Source organism: Microtus oregoni, unplaced genomic scaffold, assembly GCF_018167655.1.
Source record: "Microtus oregoni isolate MIOR12 unplaced genomic scaffold, Mior012 000015F_ref0000493, whole genome shotgun sequence".
Classification (NCBI taxonomy): Eukaryota; Metazoa; Chordata; class Mammalia; order Rodentia; family Cricetidae; genus Microtus; species Microtus oregoni.
Window position 1 is genome coordinate 213,621 of NW_024543074.1, and position 27,891 is coordinate 241,511.

Here is a 27,891-nt window from a genome sequence, read left to right on the forward strand (position 1 = left end):
ATAGTCTAAATTTTATTATCTCCAAGTCACACTGCTGATCACAAATGTGCACCCTTGAAAACAGTGACAAACACACACACATGGCGAAATCTTTGCAGTAAACACGGTGGACCAACAGACAACTGTCACAGTGTCTTAAGTCGGGAATCTGGGCATGCTGCCCACAGGCTTGAGGAAACACCTTCAGGTTTAAGGCAAAGGGAAGCCTATAAAAGGCACAACCACCAGCTACCCCTGGAAGAACCCCTTAGTTATTTCCTCCTTGGGGGTTAACCCCACCCTGACTCAAGAGTAGTTAGGCCAGCTGTAGGAGGAAGAACAAAAACAGACACATTACTAGGGAGAGGCAGCATCACCTTTCCCTCAGGTTCTGTAGGAACCCTGGCAGGCACAGCGCTGCAGTAACAGACTTCCACACAGGCACGGGGATGTGGTTCAGTGCCATAGAGAGGAATGAAAGGAGGGAGAGCCTTTGCCCAGAAGGTAACTTGCTTCCTTAGGACTGAAGTGCAGGATTTTAAAGCCTCTGTTTGCAAGTAGAGGAGCAGAATTTGGGGAAAGTAAGTAGTAACATCTAAACACACTTGTAGCAGGGAAGGCATGGAGAAGAACTGCAAAGACAAGGCAGACAGACTGCTGGATAGTATTTGTCTCTAGAGATGTATTGGCCCACAGCAACTGGGAAGGGGACGTAGGAGAAGGGATGTAAAGAAAAGAAGCAGGGCTCACTAATTCCACTTACCTCAAAGACAGCCCCGAGGACTCGCCATGCATTCCCCTAATCGTGCAGAGGATCTCACTCCACCCTCCCTTTTCACAAAAGCATTCAGTTTGTTCTTTCTCCACAACAGAGATTATACCTCTATGGAGGACTGAAGCCCATCAGTATAGAGGTACTGAAGGAGGCTCAGATTTATAAGCCCAAACAAGGGCTCCCGCTCACCCACTCTGAGTTCCCCTCTACAGTGGAACACTGTGTGCAGAGAGCTTCCATAGGGTTAGAGGAGTTAAGAGACTAATGAAGACGAATCACAAGAAAAAGGCCAGCTACTTTTATACTTGGTTGATACAGTCTCAATTTGTGGGAGTCAGGGAGGAGTCAAAAGGAACTCCAGAAAGGGTAGTAAACCAGAATGAACTTGTTTCATGTAAAGTCAGCGGGCGGAGCAGGGAAAAGGAGAAATAAACAAGAATATTAATTTAAAAAAGGTTAAGTCAGGCTTTAAAAATGAACATTTAAACAAATAAGCAGGAAGGAACTTCCCTGGAAGCAGAAGACACTTGAATTTCTGGGGAGAAAGTAAACAACAGTGAGATGCAGGCTTCTGAATTTAGACTCTGAAGCCTGGGCTGTCCAGTCTCTGCTCCCCTGAGTCCAGGCAGCTCAACTGAAGAGTGGAGGTTTCTTCTCTCTCTAGCAGGCCTGTCCTCAGAGAAGAGGGCCTCTTCTCCTCCAACTGTCGGCTGGCAGGGTCACCCCACATTTTTCTTCTCCTCCGAGTTTTCACCTCTCCTGTTCTATTGAGAGTTAAAAAGAGAAGAAGTGCATGTCAGTGGACTTTGGGCATTTATATTAGCCTTCTCAGAAGGCCACATTTCTAAATAATGCGGTTTATTTGGCACCAAGGATCAAGTCTGAGATCTTGAACATGCTACACCTTCAGCTTCTAAATAATGTGTTTTAATGACCACAAAACAAAACAACAACAATAAAAATATCCTGGAGTCAGGTGTGGCAGCCCACACCTGTAATCTGAGCAGTCAGGGGTAGAAGCAGGAAGATGGAAAGTTTGAAGCTGGCTAGGGATATATAGTAAGATCTTTTTTCCTAAACAAAGACCATACTCCTCCAAAGCTCTGAAAAAGCCTCATACCCACTCTTCTAGAATCCCTAGCATTGGCTTCTTTGGCTATAACAACTTAAATTCAGATTTTTTTCTGCCCTTCATTAGTTTAGATTGGGCTCCTGTATTTTTATTGTTTAATTTCCAAAACAAAAGTCTGAAGGTAGAGATGGTTTCTCTTCAATTCTGCCCAATGCATTCATAAAACAATTTTCCTGAGCTATCTCACGACTGTAATGTATGGTGGTGAGAACTAGTTTGAGCGTCATGGTACACTGGGCACTTACTTTCTCACGATGTCACACTTAATTAGTTACATACTCGGCATTAACTGGAACCCCTGCTTACAACCTGAAATAAAAAAATTGTAATTTGTTATCATGTCATACAAAAAAAAGACTTCCATTAGCCAGGCATGGTGGCAAATGTCTTCCAGCACTCCGGGAGGCAGAGGCTGGTGGATCTCTGAGTTCAAGGCCAGTCTGGTCTACAGATCAAGTTCCAGGACAGCCAGGGATACACAGAGAAACCCTGTCTTAAAATAAACAAGGAAAAAAAAAAAAAGACCTCCATATAAACATATTGTAAAAGGAAGAGAAACCCCTTAGAGAATCAGAGAAAGCCCACATGCTTAAAGTGTGGGAATGAGACTTACCTCAGGTGGAGGGGGCTTGATGGAGACTGGCTGGGGAGTCCTCCGGGGTGGGGAGGGTTTGGGCTGCACCTGCTGCTGGGCAGGGTTATAGTAAGTCACTCCTCCATATACCTGTGATGGAGCCTAGGACCCCATATGCCAGGACCCCATAAGCCAGGAGAAAAAAAAAAGAATTAACCCAAATTAGGAGAAACAGAAAACATTTGCTAGTCACAAAAACAAAAAGATGGGGCTGGAGAGACGGCTCAGTGGTTAAGAGCATTACCTGCTCTACCAAAGGTCCTGAGTTCAATTCCCAGCACCCACATGGTGGCTCACAGCCATCTGTAATGAGATCTGGTGCCCTCTTCTGGCCTGCAGGCATACATGCCAGCAGCATACTGTATGCGTAATCAACAGAAAGAGAGAAAGAAAGAAAGAAAGAAAAGAAAGAAGGAAGGAAGGAAGGAAGGAAGGAAAGGAGAAAACAGGTATGGTTCTCGTAACCACTTAGGAGTCAGAGATTGGGGGGATCATATATATTCCCCGTCAGTGAGACCCTGCCTCAAACAAATAAATAAATAGATAAATAAATAAATAAAAGAAAAACTACCAGGTGGTGGTGGCACACGCCTTTAATCCCAGCACTCGGGAGGCAGAGGCAGGCGGATCTCTGTGAGTTCGAGGCCAGCCTGGTCTACAAGAACTAGTTCCAGGACAGGCTCCAAAACTACGGAGAAGGGGGCTGGAGAGATGGCTCAGTGGTTAAGAGCATTGCCTGCTCTTCCAAAGGTCCTGAGTTCAATTCCCGGCAACCACATGGTGGCTCACAACCATCTGTAATGAGGTCTGGTGCCCTCTTCTGGCCTGCAGACATACACACAGACAGAATATTGTATGCATAATAAATAAATAAATATTTTAAAAAAAAAAAACTACGGAGAAACCTGTTTCGAAAAAAATCAAAAAGAAAAACTGACCCTGCCTCAAATAGACAGATAGATAGATAAATAAAATGAAAAACCGAGACAAAAAACAAGGTCACACTTGGTAGTACAAACCCTTAACCACAGCACTGAGGAGGTGAGTCTCTGTGAATTTGAGATTAGCCTGGTCTATGTGGCAAGTTGCTAGGCCAATAAAGCCACATAAAAAAATGTAACACCAACAAAAAAATAAGAAGCAAAGATAGACATTACATAACCTGCATTTCCAGCTTCTGACCACCAGGGGGCATCCTAATGCCACACAGGAAAATCAGTGGCATTAAATTGTTCAAGACAGGGTTTCTCTGTAGCTTTGGAGCCTGACCTGGAACTCCTGCTGTAGACAGGCTGGCCTCAAACTCACAGAATTCAGAGATCCACTTGTCTCTTCCTCCTTCCTGAGTGCTGGGATTAAAGGCATGCGCCACCACTGCCCGGCTTGTAAAACTCTTTTAACATTTTCCCCCACCCCAATCCTGTGTGACATAAAGGATGTATACCTAGAACATTAGGCATCTTACCTGTGTGTTAGGATACAGATGAGGAGGAGGAGGAGGAGGTAATGCTCCTGGAGCATAAGGGTAACTGGGGTTACCAAAATTCATGACACCTGGAGCAGAGAAGTAAGTAGGAGCAAGCAACTGCTGGGGTGGAGGTTGTCCTGGAGACATGGACACTGGTGGCGGGTAAAGACCCGGATTGGGCAGAGGTGCTGGTGACTGATGGGGATGTAAACCTGAGCAAAGAAAGACAAACAAAAACTGTAAAAGAGGATACCACCTTTTACCACAGAATGCCTTAAATTAGACCACCAAGCATAACAGGTTAGACTGCAATCCTTAAGATGGACTTAAAATTGAGCCAGGGTGGTCAGCATCACTGGATAGCGTGACAGTGCTGGAAAGGTAGGGTTTGTAGAGTCCCCAACACAGATTCTTGCACACTATTAGCATACAAGAGGGATGCAAGCTTACCTGGGTGAGGAAGGTGCATTTCTGGCTGTACAATCATGCCCTGTGGAGGCAGTGGGGCAGGGCTGTCACCATGGGTATAAATTGGTCCCTGGAACTGCACTGTAAGATAAACCACAAACCTTCATACCACATCAGCAACTCTTTCGGTCCTGCAGACCTTTGATATTCTAACTCTTCCATATGAAGAAAACAGCAACTAGACAACGTGGGATAACCACTGTGAAGTAGAAGGCTGAGCACTTCATTCCCTTTACAGTGACAAGAAAGGTACCCAACAATAAGAAAGAACTCACATGGATCATAGTAATGGCCCTCCATGATGCTGATATGCACAGGAGGAGCAGGGGGCTCTGGCACAGGTCTCTGCCGCTGGGACGAATAACGTTTAGCTCGACCACCCTGGACACCCTGAGATAAAGAGATTTGGTTAAGACTCCAGAAGAAGCAGGGCGGTGGTGGTGCACGCCTTTAATCCCAGCACTCGGGAGGCAGAGGCAGGCAGATATCCGTGAGTTCAAGGCCAAAGCAAGTTAGTTCCAGGACAGCCAGGGTTGTGACATAGAGAAACCCTGTCTCGAAAAACCAAACTTCTATTGCCTGGCATGATAGCCTAAGCCTAAGAACTCAGGAATCAAAGCAGGAGGACTGAGTTTGAAGCCCATCTGAACTATATATGATATTCCAGGCCAGTCTGTTAAAGAATAAGAGACAAGAGACCATCTTGAACAATAAAAAGAACTTATTGTGGTTTTTAATAGTGAACAAGTGTGACAGTCTCAATGAGTAATCCACATTTGGAAACTTTGTCCCCAGTTAGTGGAACTGTTTGAGAAAGATTAGGAGGTGTGTCACTAGGATGGACTTTGTGGTTTCAAAAGACTGGGCCATTCCAGGTGTGCTCTCTGTGCTTCTACTTTAGGATCAAATGTAAGCCCTCAGATGTTCCTGCTGCCATGTCTTTGATTTGCTATCATGGTCTCTAGTATTCTGGAACTGGAAGCCCAATGAAATGCATTCTTTTATAAGTTGCCTTGGTCATGTTAGTCTGTCACAGTAACTAAGGTCCAGGCATGGTGGTATACACCTTTCAGCTGGGAGGCTGAGACAGATCTCCCTGAGTCCAAGGCCGGCCTATTCTACATAGGGAGCTCCAAGCCTGCCAGAGCGAAACAGTGAGATTCTATCTCGGCACTTCTTTTTGACTGTATTGGAAGCTGAATCAAGGGTCTCATGCATTCTCTACCACAGAGTATATACAGTCCCAATCCTCCTTCTTCCCATTTTTGTACCATTTCTTCCATCCGGTTAAATGGAGGTGGAGGTCCTGCTCCCATATGGATGTGGTTGGGCATACCTGTAATACACCAAAAAAGTCACTGGTTGAATGCAGATGTATGTGAATAGGAGTCAAAGGTACCATCAAGAAAATAATAAGTGCAGCTGGGCAGTGGTGGTGCATGCCATTAATCCCAGCACTTGGGAGGCAGACAAAACCCTGTCTTGAAAAACCAAAAGAAAAGAAAATAACAAAGGCATTCTTCTCTTCTTTTAAACTAGCACAATTCTGTTTAAAAATGTCTGCTGGTCACTCTTGCAGAGGAGGACCTGGGCTCCGTTCCCAGCGACCACATGGAAGCTTACAACCATCTATAGCACTAGTTCTAGGGGAATTCAATGCCCTTGCCTGTAGTGCACACACATCAACTTCAAGTGCACACACATACACATAAATTATTTTAAACTGTCTGCTTATTGTCAATGCTAGCATTTGAAAATGTGCTCCTGTTGCCCAACATCTTTATTATAGCAACAAAGTCCTTGAAAAAAGACTGGAAAATAAACTCAAGCTCAAATTTTTCCTACTAAATAAGGTTTTATATAGGAACTTTGGGAGGATAAAATAAGCACATTAGTAGATATACTATAAAGTGCAGGGCCAAATGTTTTCTAACAACACTAGCTATGAGGAAGACATTACATTCTTTTTTTTTAAATATATTTATTATGTATACAATATTCTGTCTGTGTGTATGCCTGAAGGCCAGAGGAGGACGCCAGACCTCATTACAGATGGTTGTGAGCCACCATGTGGTTGCTGGGAATTGAACTCAGGACCTTTGGAAGAGCAGGCAATGCTCTTAACCGCTGAGCCATCTCTCCAGCCCCAAGACATTACATTCATACTGTATAAAAATTACTTAGAATACAGACATGGCTCAATGGTTAAGAGCACTAGTGAGTCCTTCTTGCAGAGGACCCAGGTTTGATTTCTAGCACTCAGTTGGTGATAGATAAGTAAATAAGATTGGGGTGGTGGGGTGGTGCATTCCTTTAAACCCAGCACTTGGGAGGCAGAGGCAGGCGGATCTCTGAGTTTGAGGCCAGCCTGTCTACAAAGCTAGTTCCAGAACATCCAGAGCAACATGGAGGAACCTAGTCTCAAAAAAACCTAAAAAATTAAAAAAAAAAATTTTTTTTATTTAAAAGAAATGTTTTATACACTCTCCCAAAGATAGTAAAGTATCAGTACAAAACGTTATACTTCTCTGTCCAGAGATCAACCAACTCTAGGATCATACTGCTTATACTAATTTCTGGTGCTCAAAAATCACATGTAAAAGCCCAGAGGCCTATGAGCTAAAACTGACCTAAAAGCTTCTTCCCTGATAACTAGCTTTTATGGTAACAAAAGACACCATGCAAGTTTCCAAAGGAAGGACGAAATCAACAATACCCAGGTAAAACATCTACAAAGCACAATGATAACCAGGGTGATAGATAACCCAAGAGTGCGGTGGTGGCACACAAAGCTTGGTGGTAACCAACAGCTCTCGGATTGGACTAAAGATCACTCAACAAGAGGGAAACCATGCCTGCTACTGGAAGCTTAGCCAAGGTAGAGAAGTCAGGGATCTTGGAGGAGAACCTACAACCACCATTTTACTAAATTAGCATAATCCCTAACTTCATTCTAAGTATTTGTCCATGGACCCACAGATAAATGACCACCCATCGAGGAAACTTTTCTTTGTAACAGATGAAGACCATTACAGAAAACCACAACCAGTCAAAATGCAGTTTTGGAGCTCAGTCCCAACAGATACATCTATATAACAACTTCCACACCTAAGAATCAGGGTTTGCTGAGGAAGTGGGGGGCAGAAAAAGTTTAAGAGCCAAAGGATCAGAGTTTTCTGAGAGATTGTATTTGTTGTAATAGGAGCGGCGGGGCTGCATCCCGCCACCAGGCTAGTTTTACCCGGAATAATTACATGGAAACTGTATTCTTTTAAACACTGCCTGGCCCATTAGTTCCAGCCTCTTATTGGCTAGCTCTTACATATTGACCTAACCCATTTCTATAATCTGTGTAGCTCACGAGGTGGCTTACCAGGGAAGATCTTAACTTGCGGCTGTGTTGGGAGTGAGAATCATGGCGACTCTCTGATTTAGCTTCTTTCTCCCAGCATTCTGTTCTGTTTTCTCCGCCTACCTAAGGGTTGGCCTATCAAATGGGCCTAGGCAGTTTTGTTTTTTGTTTTTGTTTTTTGTTTTTTTTTGGTTTTTCGAGACAGGGTTTCTCTGTGGTTTTGGAGCCTGTCCTGGAACTAGCTCTTGTAGACCAGAGGCTGGTCTCGAACTCACAGAGATCCGCCTGCCTCTGCCTCCTGAGTGCTGGGATTACGGCGTGTGCCACCACCGCCCTGCGGCAGTTTCTTTATTAATAAGAAATCACTCCCCCATCACGTATTTTCTAGTATCCTCAGAAGCTACACCTGTAAATTCTCACAGACATGAGCTGAACAAGGACAACAACAGACATGCCTAAGTGGACAGTGAAAAAACGTACCAGGCTTTACCACTATCTAAGGACCTATAAGCAACTAAAGAAATGCTGAGAGTAGGAGAGTCTTCTTTCTCCCAGGGAAGAACACACCAACTGGTGAGCCAATACTCTTACTGTCAGCCCTAAAAACACACAAGTAACAACTAAGCAGGGTAATTATATATTTAGGAATATAAATGTATATACATATATGCATGTAGCAAGTTAAAAAAAAGAGCTGATGAATTTCAAAGAGAGCAAGGAGGATATAGAAGGCTTTGAAAGGAGGGAAGGGGAAAATGATGTAATTATAATCTCAAAAACTAAAATAATTAAAATAAAATCACCTGTATCAAAGTAGAGTGCCAAAATTCCCAGTGCTCATGAAGATTTTCAATTTTTAAGTTTGGCCTAGAGGGCCAGAGAGATGGCTCAGTGGTTAAGAGCAATGGCTGCTCCTGACCTGGGTTAAATCCCCAGCATCCATATGGCAACTCACAACCACCTATAATTCTATTCCCAAGGGATTTGATGCCTTCTTCTAGCCTCTGTGGGCACTTACACACATGGTGCACAGACGTGTGTAGGCAGAACACCTACACACAAAAATAAATAAAATCTCCCCCCACCCCCCAAAAGGAAGTCTGGGTTACATTTCAAAAACTACATGATACCTGCTAGCTGCATGGCTTTTATTTTCGTTTCTGAGACAGGGTTTCTCTGTGTAACCCTGGCTTATCCTGGAGCTCACTCTGTAGACCAGGCTAGCATCAAAGTCAAGAGATCCACCTGCTTTTGCTCCCCTGAGTGTTGGGATTAAAGGTGTGCGCCACCACTTCTCAGTGCTATATGTGTTTTTAAAATTAACTAAAAATTCAATTCTTCCTTCTAGCCACATTTCAAATACCCCAAAGCACAGCATTATATATAGTTCTAATGTCTCTAGGAAACATGTAACACTGGCTCAAACAGTCTGAAGATGCTATCTATCTTCTGTCCCTCTTTGTGCAAGAGGAGAAAATGAATCTTGATGAAGGCGCTAAGGACTGATGGCCAACAGTGTGTGTACACAGTGGGACAGGCTAACCGGGAATCTACAAGACTGGCTCTGTGAAGGAAAGGGAGCTTTCTGTCAGACACTACATTGCTGAAAGGGACGTCCCAGTAACACAATAAAATCTAGACCCAGGCTGCAAGGCCTACCTCGAAGCTCCCGTGGTTGCAGGAATGAAGGCTGTCCTGGACTCCAGTTTTGTTCTGCTATATTTAGCTGTGCCACGTCTTGCTCCAGTCCACCTGTGGTAGAATCTACCGGAGTCTCCCAGTTCCCAGTCTTAGCAGCTGGAGGAGGAGTTGTTTCTGGGATTGTGGTTGCTGAAGTGAGCCCTTCAGATGGAGGAGGAACCTCCTCAGAAGCTTTGACTGCATCCCCAACTTTGGTCCGGGTCCTTCTTGCCCGGGAATAGGATTTCTTCTCAATGGGCCTGTCAGGAGCTGGTGGTACAGTGTCAGGAACAGCAGCTGGTGTCTCCGAGGCCGTCTCTTCTTTCTCAGGACTGCCAAGCAATGGAGCATCTGGTTCTGGAGATGGATCCCTCATAGGAGTCTGCTCCAGACGCCGCGACCGGTAATTAGCTTCATGCTTATGAGTCTCACCAGACCGGCCACCATGCTGCCCACCAACCTCCACAGGCCTAAAACTAGTACGACCTTCCTTGAAGCCCCCAGATCGGGAATAATTCCTGGATGCAGACATGCGGCCAGTACCTGCTGCATTCCTGTTAATAAATGTTCTTGGTGGTAGGGCGCCCCCAGGACCCTGGTGGCGATGGGACTTGTTTGATCGATCACCAATCCAGTTTGGATCTCTTTGTGGGGGACTTCCAAATCTGAAACAGTAAAATTGTAAAGAAAAATGTAAGAAAAGAGACCTCCACATATCTACACGGAGACTCAGGGAGTTGTGTCATTCCCATACTTACTTAGTCACTTAAAAGAAAGAAATGCATTTAGAAAAGCAGAAGGGTTTGAAAGATCAGTAATTTAGGCTCCTGAATTTCCTTACCGAGGTTTTCGGACTCTTCGGGGTTTGATGTCATCAGGATTGTGAGCGGATCGAATATCATAGCCATAAAGAGCAATGAGCTCCTGTCGGGACTTTGGGGCCTGTTCATCTTCACGGAACTTATCATGCTCCCAGCGGCCCTCATCCTTCCATAGCTTTCGCTGACGTCCCTTGGGTCTGGACCAAACCAAACAGAGGTGTCTTGAGATAATTAGTACTTTAAAATTATCTCTCTACTAAAATGGTAGCCTATAAAAACTTTCTATCTCCGGAGTCACAGATTAAAGGCAGCAGAGGTGTAATAGTTTAGGATCTGGAGACAGATCACTCTGAATCTGGATCCCAGCTTCTTTATCATCAACAGTTCCCAAACATTTTCTATCTTTTTTTAAAAGACAGGGCCTCACCACGTAACTCCGACTGGCCTGGAAACTGCTATATGTAGACAAAACTGGCCTTGACTCCACCTCTCTGAGATCCTGCCTCAGCCTCCCAAGAGCTGGGATCAGGAGTCACACTACCACATCCACCTCTTGCTTGACAGGGTCTCACTAAGTAGGCCAAGCTGCACCCAAGCTTATAACCAAACTGCTTCAGACTCCTGGGTACTGGGACTACAAGTGCATGACACTATACCTTGCAACTAGTTAGCAAATTCTGCAAGCTTCACTTTCCTCACCTGTACAGGAGGAATAATAACACTTCTCTTAAAATGTTCTGAGTAGTAAAGGAAACGATATAGGTAAAGAAGTCATCGAAGCACCTGACACACACTAAGCACAAGCTAGCCAGTAGCAAGAATAGCGTAAGATGGCTGTTACCGGACTTCTTCTTCCTGAGTCTGTCCTCGAAGATCATGCTCAAAGAAGAGCCCTTTCCTGGGTATATAGGCTGGATTTTTCCGATCTTCATCATCATCCAAATGCTTAGGGCCTTTTTTACCCACTTTGTTCTCTACAGGCTCTGTGCTCTCCTGGAAGATAAAGGACTCCTTACTTTTCCAAGGAGCTGAGAGGCCCTATGCCAACCCCAAATGGAGGACTATGCTGCGTACTGACCTGTCCATCCCCACTTTGCCTCTCTCCAGTCACAGTGCCTTTATTATCAGGCTTTTCTTCTCCCTTCTCTTTTGCTGAGGAATCAGCAGCATCATTTGCTTCTGATTTCAGCTCCACCTTGGAGTTCTCCTCTTCACTGTATTCTCCTTCTTCACCCTGAAAAAGTGTTTTTGTTAACTATGGGGATGAGATCTGAAGATAAGAAAACATTTCCTGGCAAACGTTGACTACAGTGTAAGACTGAGAAGCAAGCACTACAAGTATGGTGGCACATGTTCACGATCCCAGCAGTGGAGAGGAAGAGACACGAAGACCACGTGTTCAAGAGCACTTTCAGCTCATATTAAGTTAGAGGCCATCCTGTGCTACATGAGATCCTGCCTCATAAAAACAAAAAACATGGACTAGGAGATATCTCAGTTGATAAAATGCTTGCCACAAAAGCATGAAGACCTAAGCCTAGCACCCATGTACAAAGCCAGACATGGTAGTATACACTTGCAATCCCAGAGCTCAAGAGACACAGGAGATTCTTGGGGCTTGTTGGCCAGCTGACCTGACTTAAATGATGAGTCTCTGGTCCTCCTAAGAAACCCTGTCTGAAAAAATAAAAAAAAAAAAAAAAGATAGCTCTGAGGAATGATACCTGAGGCTGTCCTCTGTCCTCCATACACATATGCACACACACTAAATAAAAAATAAAACAAACATTACAAGGGCTGAGGTTATTAACTCCAAGATACAGTATTTGCCTAGCATGGCAAGGATCTGAGATCAATTTCTAGCATACATACACTATGCCAATATTCTTCTTCTTTTTTTTTTTTTTTTGGTTTTTCGAAACAGGATTTCTCTGTATAGCTCTGACCATCCTGGAACTCACTGTGTAAACCAATCTGGCCTTGAACTCACAGAGATCTGCTTGCCTCTGCCTCCTGAGTGCTGGGGTTAAAGGTGTGCAACACCACCACCTGACCTAAGCCAATATCTTAAGCAAACGTCTAGAGAACAGGGTTCTTTAAAATAGACACAAGCGCAATATGCACATATGTCCTTAGAAATAGTGCTGTAGCACACAAGTAGGGAATTTTAACAATGGTATCTAAGGAAAGGAGTCAGGGGTTAGAGATGGAAGACTAACTTGATAGTGCCTTCTCTCCTTTTCCAGTCTTTTTGTGAAGCTCTGGCTGTTCTAGAACTAGCTCTGTAGACCAAGCTGGCCTCAAACTCAGAGGATTACCTGCCTCTGTGTCTCAAGCACTGGGACTGAAGGCATATGCCACCACTGGCTCCTTTCCAAGTCTTAAACATACAGTGTTTAATAATAGTACTCTGTCTTAAGTTGAGAATTTTATCATCTCAAAATGCTTTAGGAGACTGGCAGGATGGCTCAGCGAATGGGTAACTGCACTTGCTGCCAAGCATAAGGACTGGAGTTTGAGCTACAGAAACCCTACAGTACAAAGAGAGAACCTCTCCCACTCCTCTAGCTTCCACATGAATGCCACGGCAAATGCTCACACATACATGTGCACACACAACAGAACCAACTGCTTTTTTTTTTTTAAAGATTTTATTTATTTATTATGTATACAGTATTCTCAGTATTCTCTCTGAAGGTATGCCTTCAGGCCAGAAGAGGGCACCAGATCTCATTGCAGATGGTTGTGAGCCACCATGTGGTTGCTGAGAACTGAACTCAGGACCTTTGGAAGAGCAGGCAGTGCTCTTAACCACTGAGCCATTTCTCCAGCCCAGAACCAACTGCTTTTAAAAAATGGATTAAGAGCCGGGCGGTGGTGGCGCATGCTTTTAATCCCAGCACTTGGGAGGCAGAGGCAGGTGGATCTCTGTGAGTTCAAGGCCAGCCTGGTCTACAAGAGCTAGTTCCAGGACAGGCTCCAAAGCTACAGAGAAACCCTGTCTCAAAAAACAAAAAAAAGGGATTAAGAGTAGAAATTACCAATCTTTCTGATTATGTAGCTTCATTGAGGGGGCACACACCTATAATCCCAGCAACTCAGGAAGTGGAGGTAGAGTTCAACGCTAGCCATCACCTTAATATCCTATCTTAAAAAAACAAAATAAACAAAACAAAGTTCTTTTGAATCTAGGACCTCCAACTATCACCAGACTAAGAAAACATGAAGACAAATGTTTTCCATGGCTCCTGTGGTCAGAGGACAATTTGAGAGTCAGTTCTCTCCTTCCACATGTGGATTCCAGAAACTAAACTCAGGTTGGCAGGCTTTATGGCAAGTACTCTTACTCACTGAGTAATCTCGGTCTCCATGCTCCCTCTTGTGGAGATAGGGATCGAATCCAGGGCCTGAGTATTTATAGATTTACTCTACCACTGAACTACAGCTCCAGCTTGTTTACAGTAATGACCTAACTTTCCCCCTCCTTACTATGAATCAAACCTCAGGTCCTCAAACAGGCAAGACAGCACTAACTACTAAGTTATGTGCATTACAGGCCCAAGTCATACACAAGTTTGTTGTTGTTTAGAGACAAGAGTCTCACCATGTAGCCCTGGCTGGTTTGAACTTGTTCTATAGATCAATGGTTGCTTAGAACACAGAGATCTGCCTGCCTCTGCCTCCCAAGTGTTAGAATTAAAGGCATGTACTCCCATGCCCAGCTTCTAAAATTACATTTTTAAAAATATTCATTCATTCATGTGTATGATTGACCTTCTTCAAACACATGAGAAGGGGGAATCAGATCCCATTACAGAGCCACCATGTGATTGCTGGGAACAGAACTCAGGACCTCTGGAAGAGCAGCTAGTGCTTTTAACTGATGAGTCAATTCTCCAGCCCCTAGGATTGTATTTTTTATGTCTATGATAGGAGTACTGAATCTCCTACAGCACGAGATTCCAAGAGAAAACAAACACCATCCACAATAACATCCTAAAATTAAGATTTTTATCTGGAAAATCTTAGAGAACCAGCTGCCATAGAAATGAAAATGAACAATGCATGAGTGCACTCTGAACAATTACTCCCTCATTACCACTCCCTTCTTTTCTAAGACAAGATCTTGCCATGTAGTTGGGGTTGGCCTCAAACCTGCCTCTCCCTCCTGGTGCTGGGATTAAATATGTGAGCCACCACACGTTTTTCCTTTTCCCTCTCTTAACACACAAGTTTGAATAATACAGATCCTGACAATGTTAGGTCTTCCCAGTTGGTGGTAGCGCACGCCTTTAATCCTAGCACTGGGGAGGCAGAGGCAGGCAGATCTCTGTGAGTTTGAAGGCAGCCAAAGCTGTGGCAGGAGTGGGGCTATCATTCCGACACTAACGTGGGAAAGAAATGAAGGTATGGCCAGCTCCACATAGGGAAAAGCAGTGACTTTAAAATATGGTCATACTCTCTTCTCATTCTCTAAATCTGATGCTTTGGAGACCTAACTGGATTACAGAGGCAAGTTTAAAGAAATGGGCTGAAGGGAAGGTGGTTTAGTCATATGTTAAACCTCTACCACCGATTGGATGTGTGCACACTGGTCTCTTGTTCTCCTACTGTACCTGGCACCTCACCTAAATCAGACTGCCTTCTCACTTCAGGCTAGCCTACCAGGACCTGGTCAAAGACACCATGTAACAGTCCTGGCTAGGCTAGAAGCTTTCAGTGTTCTACCCCCCCCCCTTTTTTTTTCAAATAAAGCTAAGCTTGCCTAGTTGACCTAGACAAACAAACCAATTAATTCCTCTTCCATTCTTTCTATTTCTTGTTGACACTCTAAGCCACTCCTCATCTGGATGTTTTGCGTAACAATTCTCAGAAAAGACATGGAGAACTAAAGGAGATTCACTACACCTGCACTGTGACAATCCAGTCTTTATCTACAACTTAACAAGCACTCTTCCTTCTTCTCATGCTCTGCAATCACATTGTTTTCCTTCTATTTGTGGATCAGAGGATGGTAATCATTCAGTACTTTCCTTAATTCTAGGTTATGCAGCAGACAAACAAGAATTTCTGGTGTAGGTACACACTTCACTATGTTCCTCTACTCACATGCTCTCCGGATTTCAACCTTAAAAGAAACTTATTTAGTTATTTATTAAATTTCATTTATTATGTATAGTGTTGTACCTGCATGTATGCCTGCATGCCAGAACAGGGCACTAAAAATGGTTGTGAGCCACCATGTGGTTGCTGGGAATTAACTCAGGACTTCTGGAAGAGCAGCCAGTGCTCTTAACCTCTGAGTCATCTCTCCAGACCCAGAAATTTATTATTTTTGTTCTATGCATATGTGTGCACGTGGATGTATAATAAATAAAACAGTATTAGCACTACTAGAGGAAACTTTTTTTAAAAGATTTTATTTATTTATTATGTACACAACATTCTGCCTCCATGTATGCCCACATGCCAGAAGAGGGCGCCAGATCTCATTACAGATGGCTGTGAGCCACCATGTGGTTGCTGGGAATTGAACTTAGGACCTCTCTCTGGAAGAGCAGCTAGTGCTCTTATAACCACTGAGCCATCTCTCCAGCCCTCGAGGAAACTTTTATGCAACATTCTCTTTAGGCTGTAATAGAATGTCAATGAGGAAATTTATATATTCCTATTGAGAAAGTAATTTTGGTGGGAGTAATGATACACACCTTTGATCCCAGTTTAGGGAGGCAGAAGCAGGCAAATATGTGAATTTGAACCTAGTCTAGTCTATACATAGTGAGTTCCAGACCAACCAGGGCTACAAAGTGAGAGCCAATATTACACACAAACACAAAGAAAAAAAAACTAATTTTGTTAACTGGGCAAAAAAACTGAGGAGTGATGAGGAGACTTCAAATCAGACTCAAAACCTATAGTCCTTGTATGTTCCACCCCTACACTAATAAATACCAAAGATGTGTGTTCAAGTGTGCTGTGGAATATTATTTTAAGCTGTGTTGTCTGTCTAAAACACCTGATTGGTCTAATAAAGAACTGAATGGCCAACAGCAAGACAAGAGAGAGAAATAGGGAGGGCTGGCAGGCAGAGAGAATAAACAGAAGGAGAAATCTGGGGGAAAAAAAAAGATCTAAAAGCAAGAAAATCAAGGAGTGAGAAAAGAAGGGGCCAGCCACCCAGGCAGCCACAGAGTAAGAGTGAAAGAAAAATATAAAGAAGAAAAGGAAAACCCCAGAGTCAAAAGGTAGATGGAATAATTTAAGAAAAGCTGGCTAGAAATAAGCCAAGCTAAAGTCAAGCTAGAGTCTCTGTGTGTGATTATTTGGGAGATGGGTGCTGGGACCCCAAAGAGTAAAGAGTAATAAAACAACCAATGACACAAGTGTCTGCAAAGGCTAGAAAAAGATGTCAGTTCCCATGGAGCTAAAGTCACAGGTGGCTGTGAGATACCCCAAAGTGGGTCTGGGAACTGGGAACTGAACTCAGGTCCTCTGGAAGAACAGCAAGTGCTCTTAACTGCTAAGCCATCTCTCCAGCCCCTTATCTAATTTTAAATAAATTTTAAAGATTTTGTTTATTGGGAGAATGGAGAGATGCTCAGTGGTTAAGAGCACTGACTGCTTTTCTAGAGGACCAGGGTTTGATTCCCAGCACCCACATGGCAGCTCATAACTGTCTGTAAGTCAAGATCTGACACCTTCATACATACATACATACAGGCAAAACACCAGTGCACCTAAAATAAAGACAATTTTTTTAAAAAAGGAATTTGTTTATTACTAATACACTAAAAGAGAATAAAGCACATTTTCTTTCAAGAGGTGTGACTGACTCACATCCAGATCAAGTGCTCCAGAGGTCTGTTTACTGCAGGGCTTGTCTCTTCAGTCATTGCTCACAAGTCTCTGAGAAATTCATGTATATGCAGGAATAGACATGAGGTCTGGCTCCATCTGCAACCATGTGTAAGGAGACTGATCCTCCTATATATAACAGAGCCCAGGTGGTGAGACCTCCTGGGATCTCCACATTGGGCCAAGCCTACTTCTTTTTCTTCTTTCCCGCAGGTGCCATCATTCTTCCCCTCCTCCCCAGACAGGGTCTCTCTGTGTAGCTCTGATTGTCCTGGAACTCACTCTGTAGCCCAGGCTGGCCTTAAACTCACGGAGATCCGCCTGCCTCTGCTCTTGTGCTGAGATTAAAGGCGTGCGCCACCACCACCTGGCTCAGGTCTCATTATTCTTTTTTTTTGGTTTTTCGAGGCAGGGTTTCTCTGTAGCGTTGGAGCCTGCCCTGGAACTAGCTCTTGTAGAGGTCTCATCATTTTTTAGTTCACTTTACTTTTCTATAGACTCCAAGTAGTGCACAATGAAGTATGGTACTTGGTACTTTTTTTTTTTTTAAAGAGATAGCAACAAGTTTCTTTTTGAAAAGAAACAAGTTATAAATCTGCCAAGAATTCTACTATGAATGAGATAGTTTCCCTAATTTCTCTGAGAATCCACTGTCCTTTAGCTTATTTCCATGGTGCGTTACACTCATTAATTTACTCCTGTCACACCAACCTTGCACCTCTGGGAGAAAGACATTGTTCATGATGTATGGTTCTTTGTTTTGATTTTTGTTTGTTTGTTTGTTTGTTTTTTTTGAGACAGAGTTTCTCTGTGTAGCTTTGGAGCCTGTCCTGAAACTTGCCCTGTAGACCAGGCTGACCTTAAACCCAGAGATCCTGGGGCTAGAGAGATGGCTCAGAGGTTAAGAGCATTGCCTGCTCTTCCAAAGGTCCTGAGTTCAATTCCCAGCAACCACATGGTGGTTCACAACCATCTGTAATGGGGTCTGGTGCCCTCTTCTGGTCTGCAGACATACACACAGACAGAATATTGTACACACAACAATAAATAAATATTAAAAAAAAAACCAGAGATCCTCCTGCCTCTGTTTCCCAAGCGCTGCGATTCAAGGCATGCACACCACTGCTTGGTTATGATATATGATCTTAATTTTTTTTTTTTTGTTTTTCGAGACAGGGTTTCTCTGTGGCTTTGGAGCCTGTCCTGGAACTAGCTCTGTAGACCAGGCTGGTCTCGAACTCACAGAGATCCACCTGCCTCTGCCTCCCGAGTGCTGGGATTAAAGGCATGCGCCACCACTGCCCGGCTATATGATCTTAATGTGTTCCTAAATTTGGTTTGCAATTTTTTTTGCTGAAAACATCTGCATTTTCGTTCATCTGAGAAAATTGTTGTTTTTGTTATTATGTTTTTACCTGGTTTTGTTTTGTTTTGTTTTGGTTTTGGTTTTTAGAGACAGGGTTTCTCTGTAGCTTTGGAGCCTGTCCTGGAACTCCCTTGGTAGACCAGGCTGGCCTCAAACTCACAGAGATCCGCCTGTCTCTGCCTCCCAAGTGCTGGGATTACAGGCGTGCGCCACTACCGCCCGGCTTTACCTGGTTTTGATACCAGGATAATATTGGCTTCATAGAATGAATCTGTCAGTCTTTCTTCTCTATTTTGTGGGACAAATTAAGGACTGGTAGATCTTCTTGAAAGTTTTGACAGAATTCAGCAGTGAATCCATTTGGTCCCAGGCTTTCCTTTATGGGGAGATATACTGGCTAGTTTTATGTCAACTTGGAATAATCTCAGAGAGCTGGAATAATCTGAGAGAGGGGAACCTCAATAAAGAAAATGCCTCCATAAGACTGGGCTATAGCCATACCTATAGAGCATTTTCTTAATTAAATGATTGATGTGGGGCCATTGCAGTTGGTGCCATCCCTGGTCCTAAGTTCTGTAAGAGAGCAGGCTGAGCAAGCTAGTAAGCAGCACTCTTCATGACCCCTGTACCACCCCCTCCTGCCTCCAGGTTCCTACCAGGCGTGAGTTCCTGCCTTGGCTTCCTGTTGTGGAATATTCCTCTACACTGTGTGAAGATGTGCCACTGTGATTGGTTTAATAAAGAGCTTAAAGGCCATTAGCTAGTCAGGAAGGGGCTAGGCGGGACTTCTAGGGACAAAGAGCTCTGGGAAGAAGTAGGAGTGGCCAGAGGACACAGAGGGAACATACATGTAGGAGGAGAGGTAAACGCCACGAGTCATGTGACAACACGCAGATGAATAGAGACGGGTTAAGTTCTAAGAGCTATTTAGAAACAAGCCTAAGCTAAGGCTGAGCTTCCATAATTAATAATACGTTTCCATACCATTTTTTTGTGAGCTGGCGGCCCAAAGAAAAATTCAGCTATGGGATATGTGAGCCAAAGAAACCCTTTCCTCCAATGTTGCTTCTTGTCATGGTTTTTAATCACAGCAATAGTAACCCTAAGACAGAACACTTGCATTATGGCCAAGAATTCTGTACTTTTCCTCAGCAAATGCCTCATTTTCTCTGACATCTCCAATATCTCCAATATCCAGGGGTCTATATCTGCAATATCCACTGCAACTTAGACATTATTTTTGCGGCATCATGCACTAGCCTCCCAGAGCCTCAAAGTAGGGAATCCAACCCAGACACACAGCCTGGCTTCAATGGCTTTCTTAAACCTTAGTGCAAGCCTCTGGTGAATCCCTCATTCTTGAAGCCTGCCCAACTCTATCTCTTAAGACAGAAGGCTTGGGCCGGGCGGTGGTGGCGCACGCCTTTAATCCCAGCACTCGGGAGGCAGAGGCAGGCGGATCTCTGTGAGTTCGAGACCAGCCTGGTCTACAAGAGCTAGTTCCAGGACAGGCTCCAAAACCACAGAGAAACCCTGTCTCGAAAAACCAAAAAAAAAAAAAAAAAAAAGACAGAAGGCTTTCCTCCTATTTTACAAAGTAAAAACAAAGACGGAATACCAACTTCCTTTGTATGTACCTTCCCTTCTCACCTCCAAGTAATTACTAGTTAAGACAGTTTTGTCTAAGCAGGGCATGATGGGAAATACTATTACTCCCAGCTTTTATTTTCTCACGTACTTTTTTTCCTTTCCCTTACTACTTATTCCTTCAGTTTTTAACTAAACTAGAGAGTCTCCCAACAAGTAAGAACGAAATCACCTTGACCTCAAAATATTCTCCTAGCTTTCCTTTCAATCAAAATTTTCTTTGTTCTTTTACTCATCACTTGGCTGAACCAAGTGTTCTCCCACTGAGCTCCAGCCCCTTCTGTATTTTCTTTTGTTTTATTTATTCATTCATTTTTGTTTTTAATTTGTTTTTGTTTTTTTTTCTTCAAGACAGGGTATGTAGCCCTGGCTGTCCTAGAACTAGCTGTGTAGATGAGGGTATCCTCAAACTCAGAGATCCACCAGTATCTGCCTCTTAAGTGCTGGGATTAAAGGCGTGCACCACCAAACCTGGCCCCAATAACAATATTTTTTTTAAATATTTATTTTATTTATTATGTATACAATATTCTGTCTGTGTGTATGCCTGCAGGCCAGAAGAGGGCACCAGACCTCTTTACAGATGGTTGTGAGCCACCATGTGGTTGCTGGGAATTGAACTCAGGACCTTTGGAAGAGCAGGCAATGCTCTTAACCACTGAGCCATCTCTCCAGCCCAATTTTTTTTTTTTTTTTTTAAAAAAAAAAAAGGTTTCTTGGACCATTCTGGGGGAAATGGAAGTAACACACTGTAGTGGTATTTTGTTTGTAATCTAATGAATAAAGCTTGCCTGAAGATCAGAGTGCACAACTAGGTCACTAGTTAGCCACAGAGGCCAGGTAGTGGTGGCACATACTTTTAATCCCAGCACTTAGGAGACTGAGGCAGAGGGATCTCTGACTTCAAGACTACCCTGGGCTACACAAGATTTAATCTGTCTAAAAGAGAAACAGAGCTCACACAAAAATCACATACCTTTAATCTTTAACCCCAGCACAGGAGTGATATGGCTGGACAGAGAGAGGAATATAAGGGGGGGGAGGAGATAGGAGCTCAGATGCATCTGAGGATTAGTAGAGACAGGATTGCCCCTTCTTATCTGAGCATTGGTAGAACTCTCTAATGGCTGCCTACTCTGCTTCTCTGATCCTTCAGCTTTCACACCCTAATATATGACTCGAATTTTTATTATTACAAACAATTAGAATTTGTGCTACAACACATCTTTTTGATTGTTTTGTAATACTGGAGAGTGAATCCAGGGCCTTGAAAATACTTAACAGTCTACCACTGAGTTACAACCCCAACCCTTTTTCAATTTTTTTTTTTTTTTTGAGACAGGGTTTATCTGTGTAACCCTGGTTGTCCTGGAACTTGCTCTGTAGAGCAGGCTGACCTCAAACTCACAAAGATCTGCCTGCCTCTGCCTCCTGAGTGATGAATGAGCCACCGCCACACGGCCCTTTACAAATTTTTATTCTGAAGCCCGGTATGAAGGATACGCTAAGGCAGAGAGGCAGGTGGATGTCTGTGAGTTCAGGGAAGGCTTGATCAACAAAGCAAATTCCAAACTAGCCAGTACACATAGATCCTGCCTCAAATTAAAAACAGAAAAAAAAAAACTCTGTTGCCAGGCTGGCCTTTGTGATTCTCCTGCCTCACTCACCCTCTCAAGTATCTGAGATTACAGAAGAATACCAACTCGCCTAGCTTAAGCAACACAATTTATTTCTCTTCTAATTTCAAAATGGAATGACAGCTTCTAGACAGCAAACCCCGAAGTTTTAGACAATATTTACAACAAAACTATGTTAACCAGCTATGTCTTAAACTTTCAACTCTAACTGTATAAACCAAAGCACCGACAGCCACAGATAGCACGTGCATAACACAGTTTAGGAGGAAGCAGAGATGTAAATGGACCAAGGGATAGGGAAACCCTGAAATAACCAATGGTCACTGACTGCTGAACCCAGAAGCGGTTACCATGTAAAGGAAAAGTTATGGTACACTCTAAGGGTTACACTAACCCAGCTGCCAAAGCTCCTTCTAGAACATGAACAGCAAGAAGAGACTTACTGAGAAGAAAATCGAATCAATCAGCACAGGGAAGTTCTAGAACAAGCTGGGAAGAAGAAGAACGAAAACAAGAAACCTCAGAAAACTTCCCTTATTCTTTTAACATCACAGGAAAATGGGAAGAGGGAGCTCTATGATGTTAGAAAAGGTACAGTACCCTAAGCCATGCTTTCTTCTAAAGGCTTAGGAAAAGCAAGTTTACATGAAAATGAATAGGTAACGGCTGGAGAGACATTTCAGCAGTTATGAGTACTTGTTGCTCTTGCAGAGGACCCAGGGTTAAATCCCAGGACTCACATAGTAACTCACAACCATCAATACTCAAATTCAAGGGGATCTGACTTACTCTGAGGGCACTACAAATACATGTGGTACACACACAAACATGTAAGGCGAAACATTCATACATAGAAAATAAATAAGTCTTAAAACAATTATGCCTTAAGTCTACCCTCCTTACGACCACTGTATAAATGGGGGCCTTTTAATACTCCCTCTCCACCTGCCCCATGGCACAATGTACCCAAAGAAAAAAGGTCTCCATTCAAGGACAGAAGCCTGTGGTTAAGAAAAGGAAGGTTCAGGCCAGCTAGGGCTGTAGACAAAGAGACCCTGTCTCAAAAATAAAGAATAAGTAAATAAAAACAACTGGGCACGCCTCCATTAGATTCTCTTTAGATTATCCTTCTTGAGTAATTTTTAAAAAATATTTATTTATTATGTATACAATATTCTGTCTGTATGTCTGCAGGCCAGAAGAGGGCACCAGATCTCATTACAGATGGTTGTGAGCCACCATGTGGTTGCCGGGAATTGAACGCAGGACCTTTGGAAGAGCAGGCAATGCTCTTAACCACTGAGCCATCTCTCCAGCCCCTTTTGGTTTTGTTATTAATTTTTTTTCTTTCTTTCCTTTTTCTGGAAGGGTTTCACTATGTAGCTCTGGCTAGCCTGGAACTTGCTGAGTAGACCAAGCTGGCCTCAGACTCAGAGATCCACCTGTCTTTGCCTCCCACTACTGGGATTAAAAGTATGTACCACCATGCCCAGCTTTATCCTTTTCATCAATAACCTCATCTAACTGCCTCATTCTGACTTGTCCTGAAATCCTTTGCTGTGGCATCTACCAAGAAGCCCCTTAAAGCTTTTAGAAGTGTTCTCCAGGCTGAACTGCCAGCAACACTGAACTGCCTTTTCTGCTGGAGCTGAGAGTCACATATACGGGGATTAAAACAACAACAGCAGCATTCCTACACAATAAAGGTATGCCACGGATATATCCTATCAAAAGTACAATTTCACACACCTTTAATCCCAGCACTCGGGAGGCAGAGGCAGGTGGTTCTCTGTGAGTTCCCGACCACCCTGATTTACAGAGCAAGTTCCAGGACAGCCAAGGCTACACAGAGAAACTCTGTCCTAAAAAACCAAAAGAAAATATATTGCCTCCTTATGGTGGGTAGCAGTGGTGCATGCCTTTGACCCCAGCACTTGAGAGGCAGAAGTAGGGACATCTCTATGAATTCGAGGCCAGCCTGATCTACAAAATGAGTTCAAGGACAGCCAAGGATACAGAGAAACAGTGTCTTATAAACTTAAGAAGAAATGGATTTGTTTGTTCTTAAAACATCCCAAACCTGGTTGAGGGTTGCTTAATGTTAGAACATCAGCCTCATAGGGGCAAGCCCTGCATTGGATCATGACAAATTAATTTATGTGCTGCTGAAGGGAGCATGCAAAACTAAACTTAAAAAGCCATCTAAAACTTAACCCACGACTCAATTCCTGAGTATTGTCTCTTTTTTAGTTATTAACGCCATTAATCAATCTAGACACTGACTCCTTCTTTAGACCTCAAAATTTAATGGGGGCAGCGGTTCTATTAGTCCAATCAATATAATCCTCACATTGGTCCACATCTTGCTATTTCACTAGCTGTCTAGGGAACCATAATCTCAATCCTTAGACTACCTTAGAAAAGATTTTTTAAGCCTTTTTTTAATTTAACAATTTATTTAACTATTTTACGTGCATTAGTGTAAAAGTGTCAGATTCCCTGGAACTGGAGTTACAAATAGTTGTGAGCTGCCATGTGGGTGCTGGGAACTAAACCCAGGTCCTCTGGAAAAGAAGCCAGTACTCTTAATCACTGAGCCATTTATCTCTCCAGCCCCCTTAAACCCTTTTTTGGAGACAGAGTTTGCTATGAAGCCAAGGCTGACCTCAAACTCTTGATCCTTCCACCTTTGCCTTCAGAGTGAGCTGTGTATTATGACACCTAATTCCTAAGAAACTTTACTTTTATTTATTTTTGTTTTTTTTTTGAGATAGGGTCCCCCCCCCCCCCAACGTAACAGCCCTGGCTCTCCTGGAACTAGCTTTTGTAGACCAGGCTGGCCTCGAAATCACAGAGATCCGCCTGTCTCTGCCTCCTATCTCTGCTGGAATTAAAGGCGTGCGCCACCACTGGCCAGCGTTTTTTCTTAAATGTCTAGTTGGTAGTCTTGCCTCGCCCTCACTTGATGCTGTTTATTTAAACCTTCTGTGTAATTTCTTTCTGTGCTCTCAGAATTACACCCAAACTCCTTTCTAAACAGGATGGTGAGCCACTATGAACTTACAATCAGGGGCTGGAGGCTCAGCTGTTAAAAACATTCACTGTTCTTGCAAACAAACTGGGTTCAGTTCCCACTACCCACATGGAAGCTCACAACCATCTGTACTCACAAACCTAGCACACACATATAAATTCAGGCAAACCACACATATACATAAAATAAACAATCTTAAAAAAAAAGTTTCGGGCTGGAGAAGATGGCTCAGAGGTTAAGAGCACTGGCTGCTTTTCCAGAGGTTCTGAGTTCAATTCCCTGCACCCACATGGTGGCTCAAAACTACCTACAATGAGATCTGGTGCCCTATTCTAGCACGCAGGCACACAGAACACTGCGTGTATATAATAAATAAGTAAATCTTTAAAAGAAAAAAAAGTTTCATTTTCTGTTTTTTTTTTTCCTGACAGGGTAGTCTTGCTTATAGCCCAGGATGGCCCTGAACTTGAAACAATCTTCTTGCCCCTGCCTAAGTACTAGAATTTGAATAGTATGCCTGTACAGAAATGTGCACATATGTAAACATGCATGTGGAGCTCAACAAGAAGGCTAGACTGTGGCTTGCCTGCAAGCTCCAGAGATCTGTTTCTGCCTGTATTACACATGCCAACATACCCAACTTTTTACAGTGGTTCTAGGGATTGAATTCAGGCCCTCTTTACCAACTCTCTAGCCCTTATTTGAATTTATGTTTTGCTAAGTTGATTTCTGTGCCACAAGCTTTTCTTTTCTCAGTTTTTCTAGAGTACTGTTTTCTTCTACAGTAGGGATTTTGTTTTCTCAGTTTTTCTAGAGTACTGCTTTCTTCTACAGTAGGGATTTTGAAATGTTTACTACTACATCGCCCAAGATGTTAAGACAGTCAAAATTCTAGTAGATTTATAGGTTAAGGCTGAGGTAATAGCCTCAATGGTAGAACCCTTTTCTGCATGCACCTACATGTAGGATCAAGCTCCAGAATCACAAAACAAACAAATCACGAAAGCTAACTAATGAAACAAACATATTTATAGAACAAATTCTTGACCCACAATCCCATTCTCCCCAAATATAACCCCATAGCTAAAATACAAAACTCAGGAGTCCGTTCAACAATTCTGGGACAGGTAATTCTAGGACAAAGTTATTCTGAAAGTATCTACAGTTATTTATCCAATCAAAACAAAACATGCTGTCTGCCTAGGGAAACACTCCCATAGACACCAAAAAGCCCTATCCATAAAATAAGGGATGGATTTTTTCCCCCATAAACTACACAGAATCGGGGGGGGGGGGGGGGGGGGGTTTCCAAGTGGCTGTGTTTTCAACCTAGACAGTATAAAGTGAACAGTCAAACATCCCGTAAAGGACTTCAGCATCTTCTCATTCTCTGCCTCAGACATGCACTTGTTCAGATGAGAATAAACCAACTAACACTGTGATCCAAAGCTTGAAGAGGCGTGGCTTCAAGTTGCTGTCATTAGCTTAACAAGATCGTCTCTTTTTTTGTCTTTGTTTTTTGAGAGAGGGTTTCTCTGTACAGGCCTGCGTCCTGAACTTGCTCCATAGATCAGGCTGGCCTTGAACTCACCGAGATCTGCCCAGCTGGGATTAAAGACTTGTGCCACCACTGCTCACCGCCCCCCACCCCCTGCTTCTAACAGATTTTTAAAAGCATAAATGAAGAAACATAGGCATAGAAACATGTCAGGGAATTTTTGTACCACACAAACGTAGATTCTTAAAAGACATTTTCTGACTTACACCGTAAGGAAAAAGAATCTATCACACTCACTTCTGAATCTTCTGCACTTTCATAATCGGAAAGGACAGCTGAAAGGAAAACACAAACACGTGAAGGGGAGGCGTAAACAACAAACAGTGATTATAACTACATTCCTGACTGCTCACTTTGCATCAGGCTAAAATCCTCACTTAACTTAGGCAGCAACTTTTGAGGCACATAAAATGATGGCCTCTATTCATTTACTGATGGAGAAGTATATGGCATGGCTGACAAAAAGCTACGCGATTGGCAGGTGGTTCTCTGAGTACTCAACCTGTCACCTTCCAAAAAGGAACCAAAACAACCATGCTCGGAATCACTATGGTACAAAAAGCCACTCCTGGGCACACCTCCCGAAAAAACCAAAACCAAAACCAAAAAAACCCAACCAAACAACCAAACAAAAAACCCTTAACAATCTAAGAGAAACCCAGTGTTAGAAATGCGTGGCCTCAGTTTATGTCCAAACACTCATCATGATAAATTAAAAACCACTCACCATCGCCTTCCATGCCATCTTCACTCTCCTGAGAGGAAGAAGATGACACGGGTTAGAGGAGTCATTCCCAGACGTGGGGAGCCCACCCGCAAATAAATGTGAAGAACTGAAGACTCAACACAAACGGTCGACTAGGGATATGGAGAAAGGTAAATCGTTCTAAGTCACAATCAAGAAGGCCGATCCCCTACACCTCCAGCCCCAGTCCTGTGTCAACACCCGCGCAGCACCGCCCGGGCTCGGAAGCCACCCATCTCTGGGGCTTGGGGTGGCTGCAGACTCGCAGCGGGACAACTTTCCCGTCTACCGGGAGGCCCGGTGTCTCGCAGCACCTCCACCCCGCCCCCTGCCGGGTCGTCGCACGGCAAGCGCTCACTCACACACTCCGACTGCTCTGCGCTCTTGGCGCCCCCGCTCTCCACCCGCCGCAGATGCAGGCCCCCGCCGCGGCCGCCGCGCTGAGAAGGCAGCGAGCCACTACCGCCGCCTCCGGCGCTCCCGCTGCAGCTGCCGCCGCCCCGCGCCGGAGAGCCGCTGTCGGAACCCGAAGCACCAGACTCTTCGTCCTCGGTGTCCTGGGAAGCGCGCTGCCGACGCCGGTCCGCCATCTTACGGAGAACGGCCACCGCTGGTCAGCTCCTTACGCACCACGCCCGCCGCGGAGGCTGCCGGGAGGCTCGAGAGCAGTCCCGGCATGCTTCACGTCCGGCGCGGGCCGCCTCTCTTCCCGCGGGGCGGGGCCTGCGCCCTGCGGCACG

At 43.8% G+C, this 27,891-nt stretch overlaps 1 protein-coding gene across 4 annotated transcripts; it reads right to left on the minus strand.

The window, feature by feature from the left end:
* On the minus strand, positions 1-27,872 carry LOC121456724 (protein CASC3). 4 transcript variants are annotated; one of them, XM_041665142.1, is made up of 15 exons: positions 27,514-27,872; positions 27,134-27,161; positions 26,644-26,681; positions 11,388-11,543; positions 11,151-11,302; positions 10,330-10,506; positions 10,032-10,153; positions 9,468-9,845; positions 5,728-5,792; positions 4,732-4,846; positions 4,439-4,537; positions 3,986-4,200; positions 2,500-2,622; positions 2,132-2,195; positions 1-1,518 (listed from the first exon to the last, which is right to left on the minus strand). In XM_041665142.1, exons 1-14 carry the CDS (start codon positions 27,739-27,741, stop codon positions 2,172-2,174), a joined length of 1,920 nt encoding a protein of 639 aa, XP_041521076.1. In that variant the 5' UTR covers positions 27,742-27,872; the 3' UTR covers positions 1-1,518; positions 2,132-2,171. The 4 variants fall into 4 exon arrangements, with proteins under 4 accessions (XP_041521076.1, XP_041521075.1, XP_041521074.1 ...); XM_041665141.1 differs by having other exon boundaries at positions 2,500-2,571; positions 9,468-10,153; positions 27,514-27,870; XM_041665140.1 differs by having other exon boundaries at positions 1-1,521; positions 9,468-10,153; positions 27,514-27,870.
* Between the last annotated feature and the right edge of the window lie 19 nt (positions 27,873-27,891).

What these genes read in the sequence shown, in the direction of transcription:
- LOC121456724 (XM_041665140.1), bottom strand. Translation starts at nt 27,741, where the DNA reads ATGGCGGACCGGCGTCGGCAGCGCGCTTCCCAGGACACCGAGGACGAA. An exon ending in AATGCACCTTCCTCACCCAG is followed by an intron (nt 4,201 to 4,438) that starts GTAAGCTTGCAT and finishes TTCTTTGCTCAG; the next exon opens with GTTTACATCCCCATCAGTCA. An exon ending in TCAAGCCCCCTCCACCTGAG is followed by an intron (nt 2,196 to 2,499) that starts GTAAGTCTCATT and finishes TTTTTATTTCAG; the next exon opens with GTTGTAAGCAGGGGTTCCAG.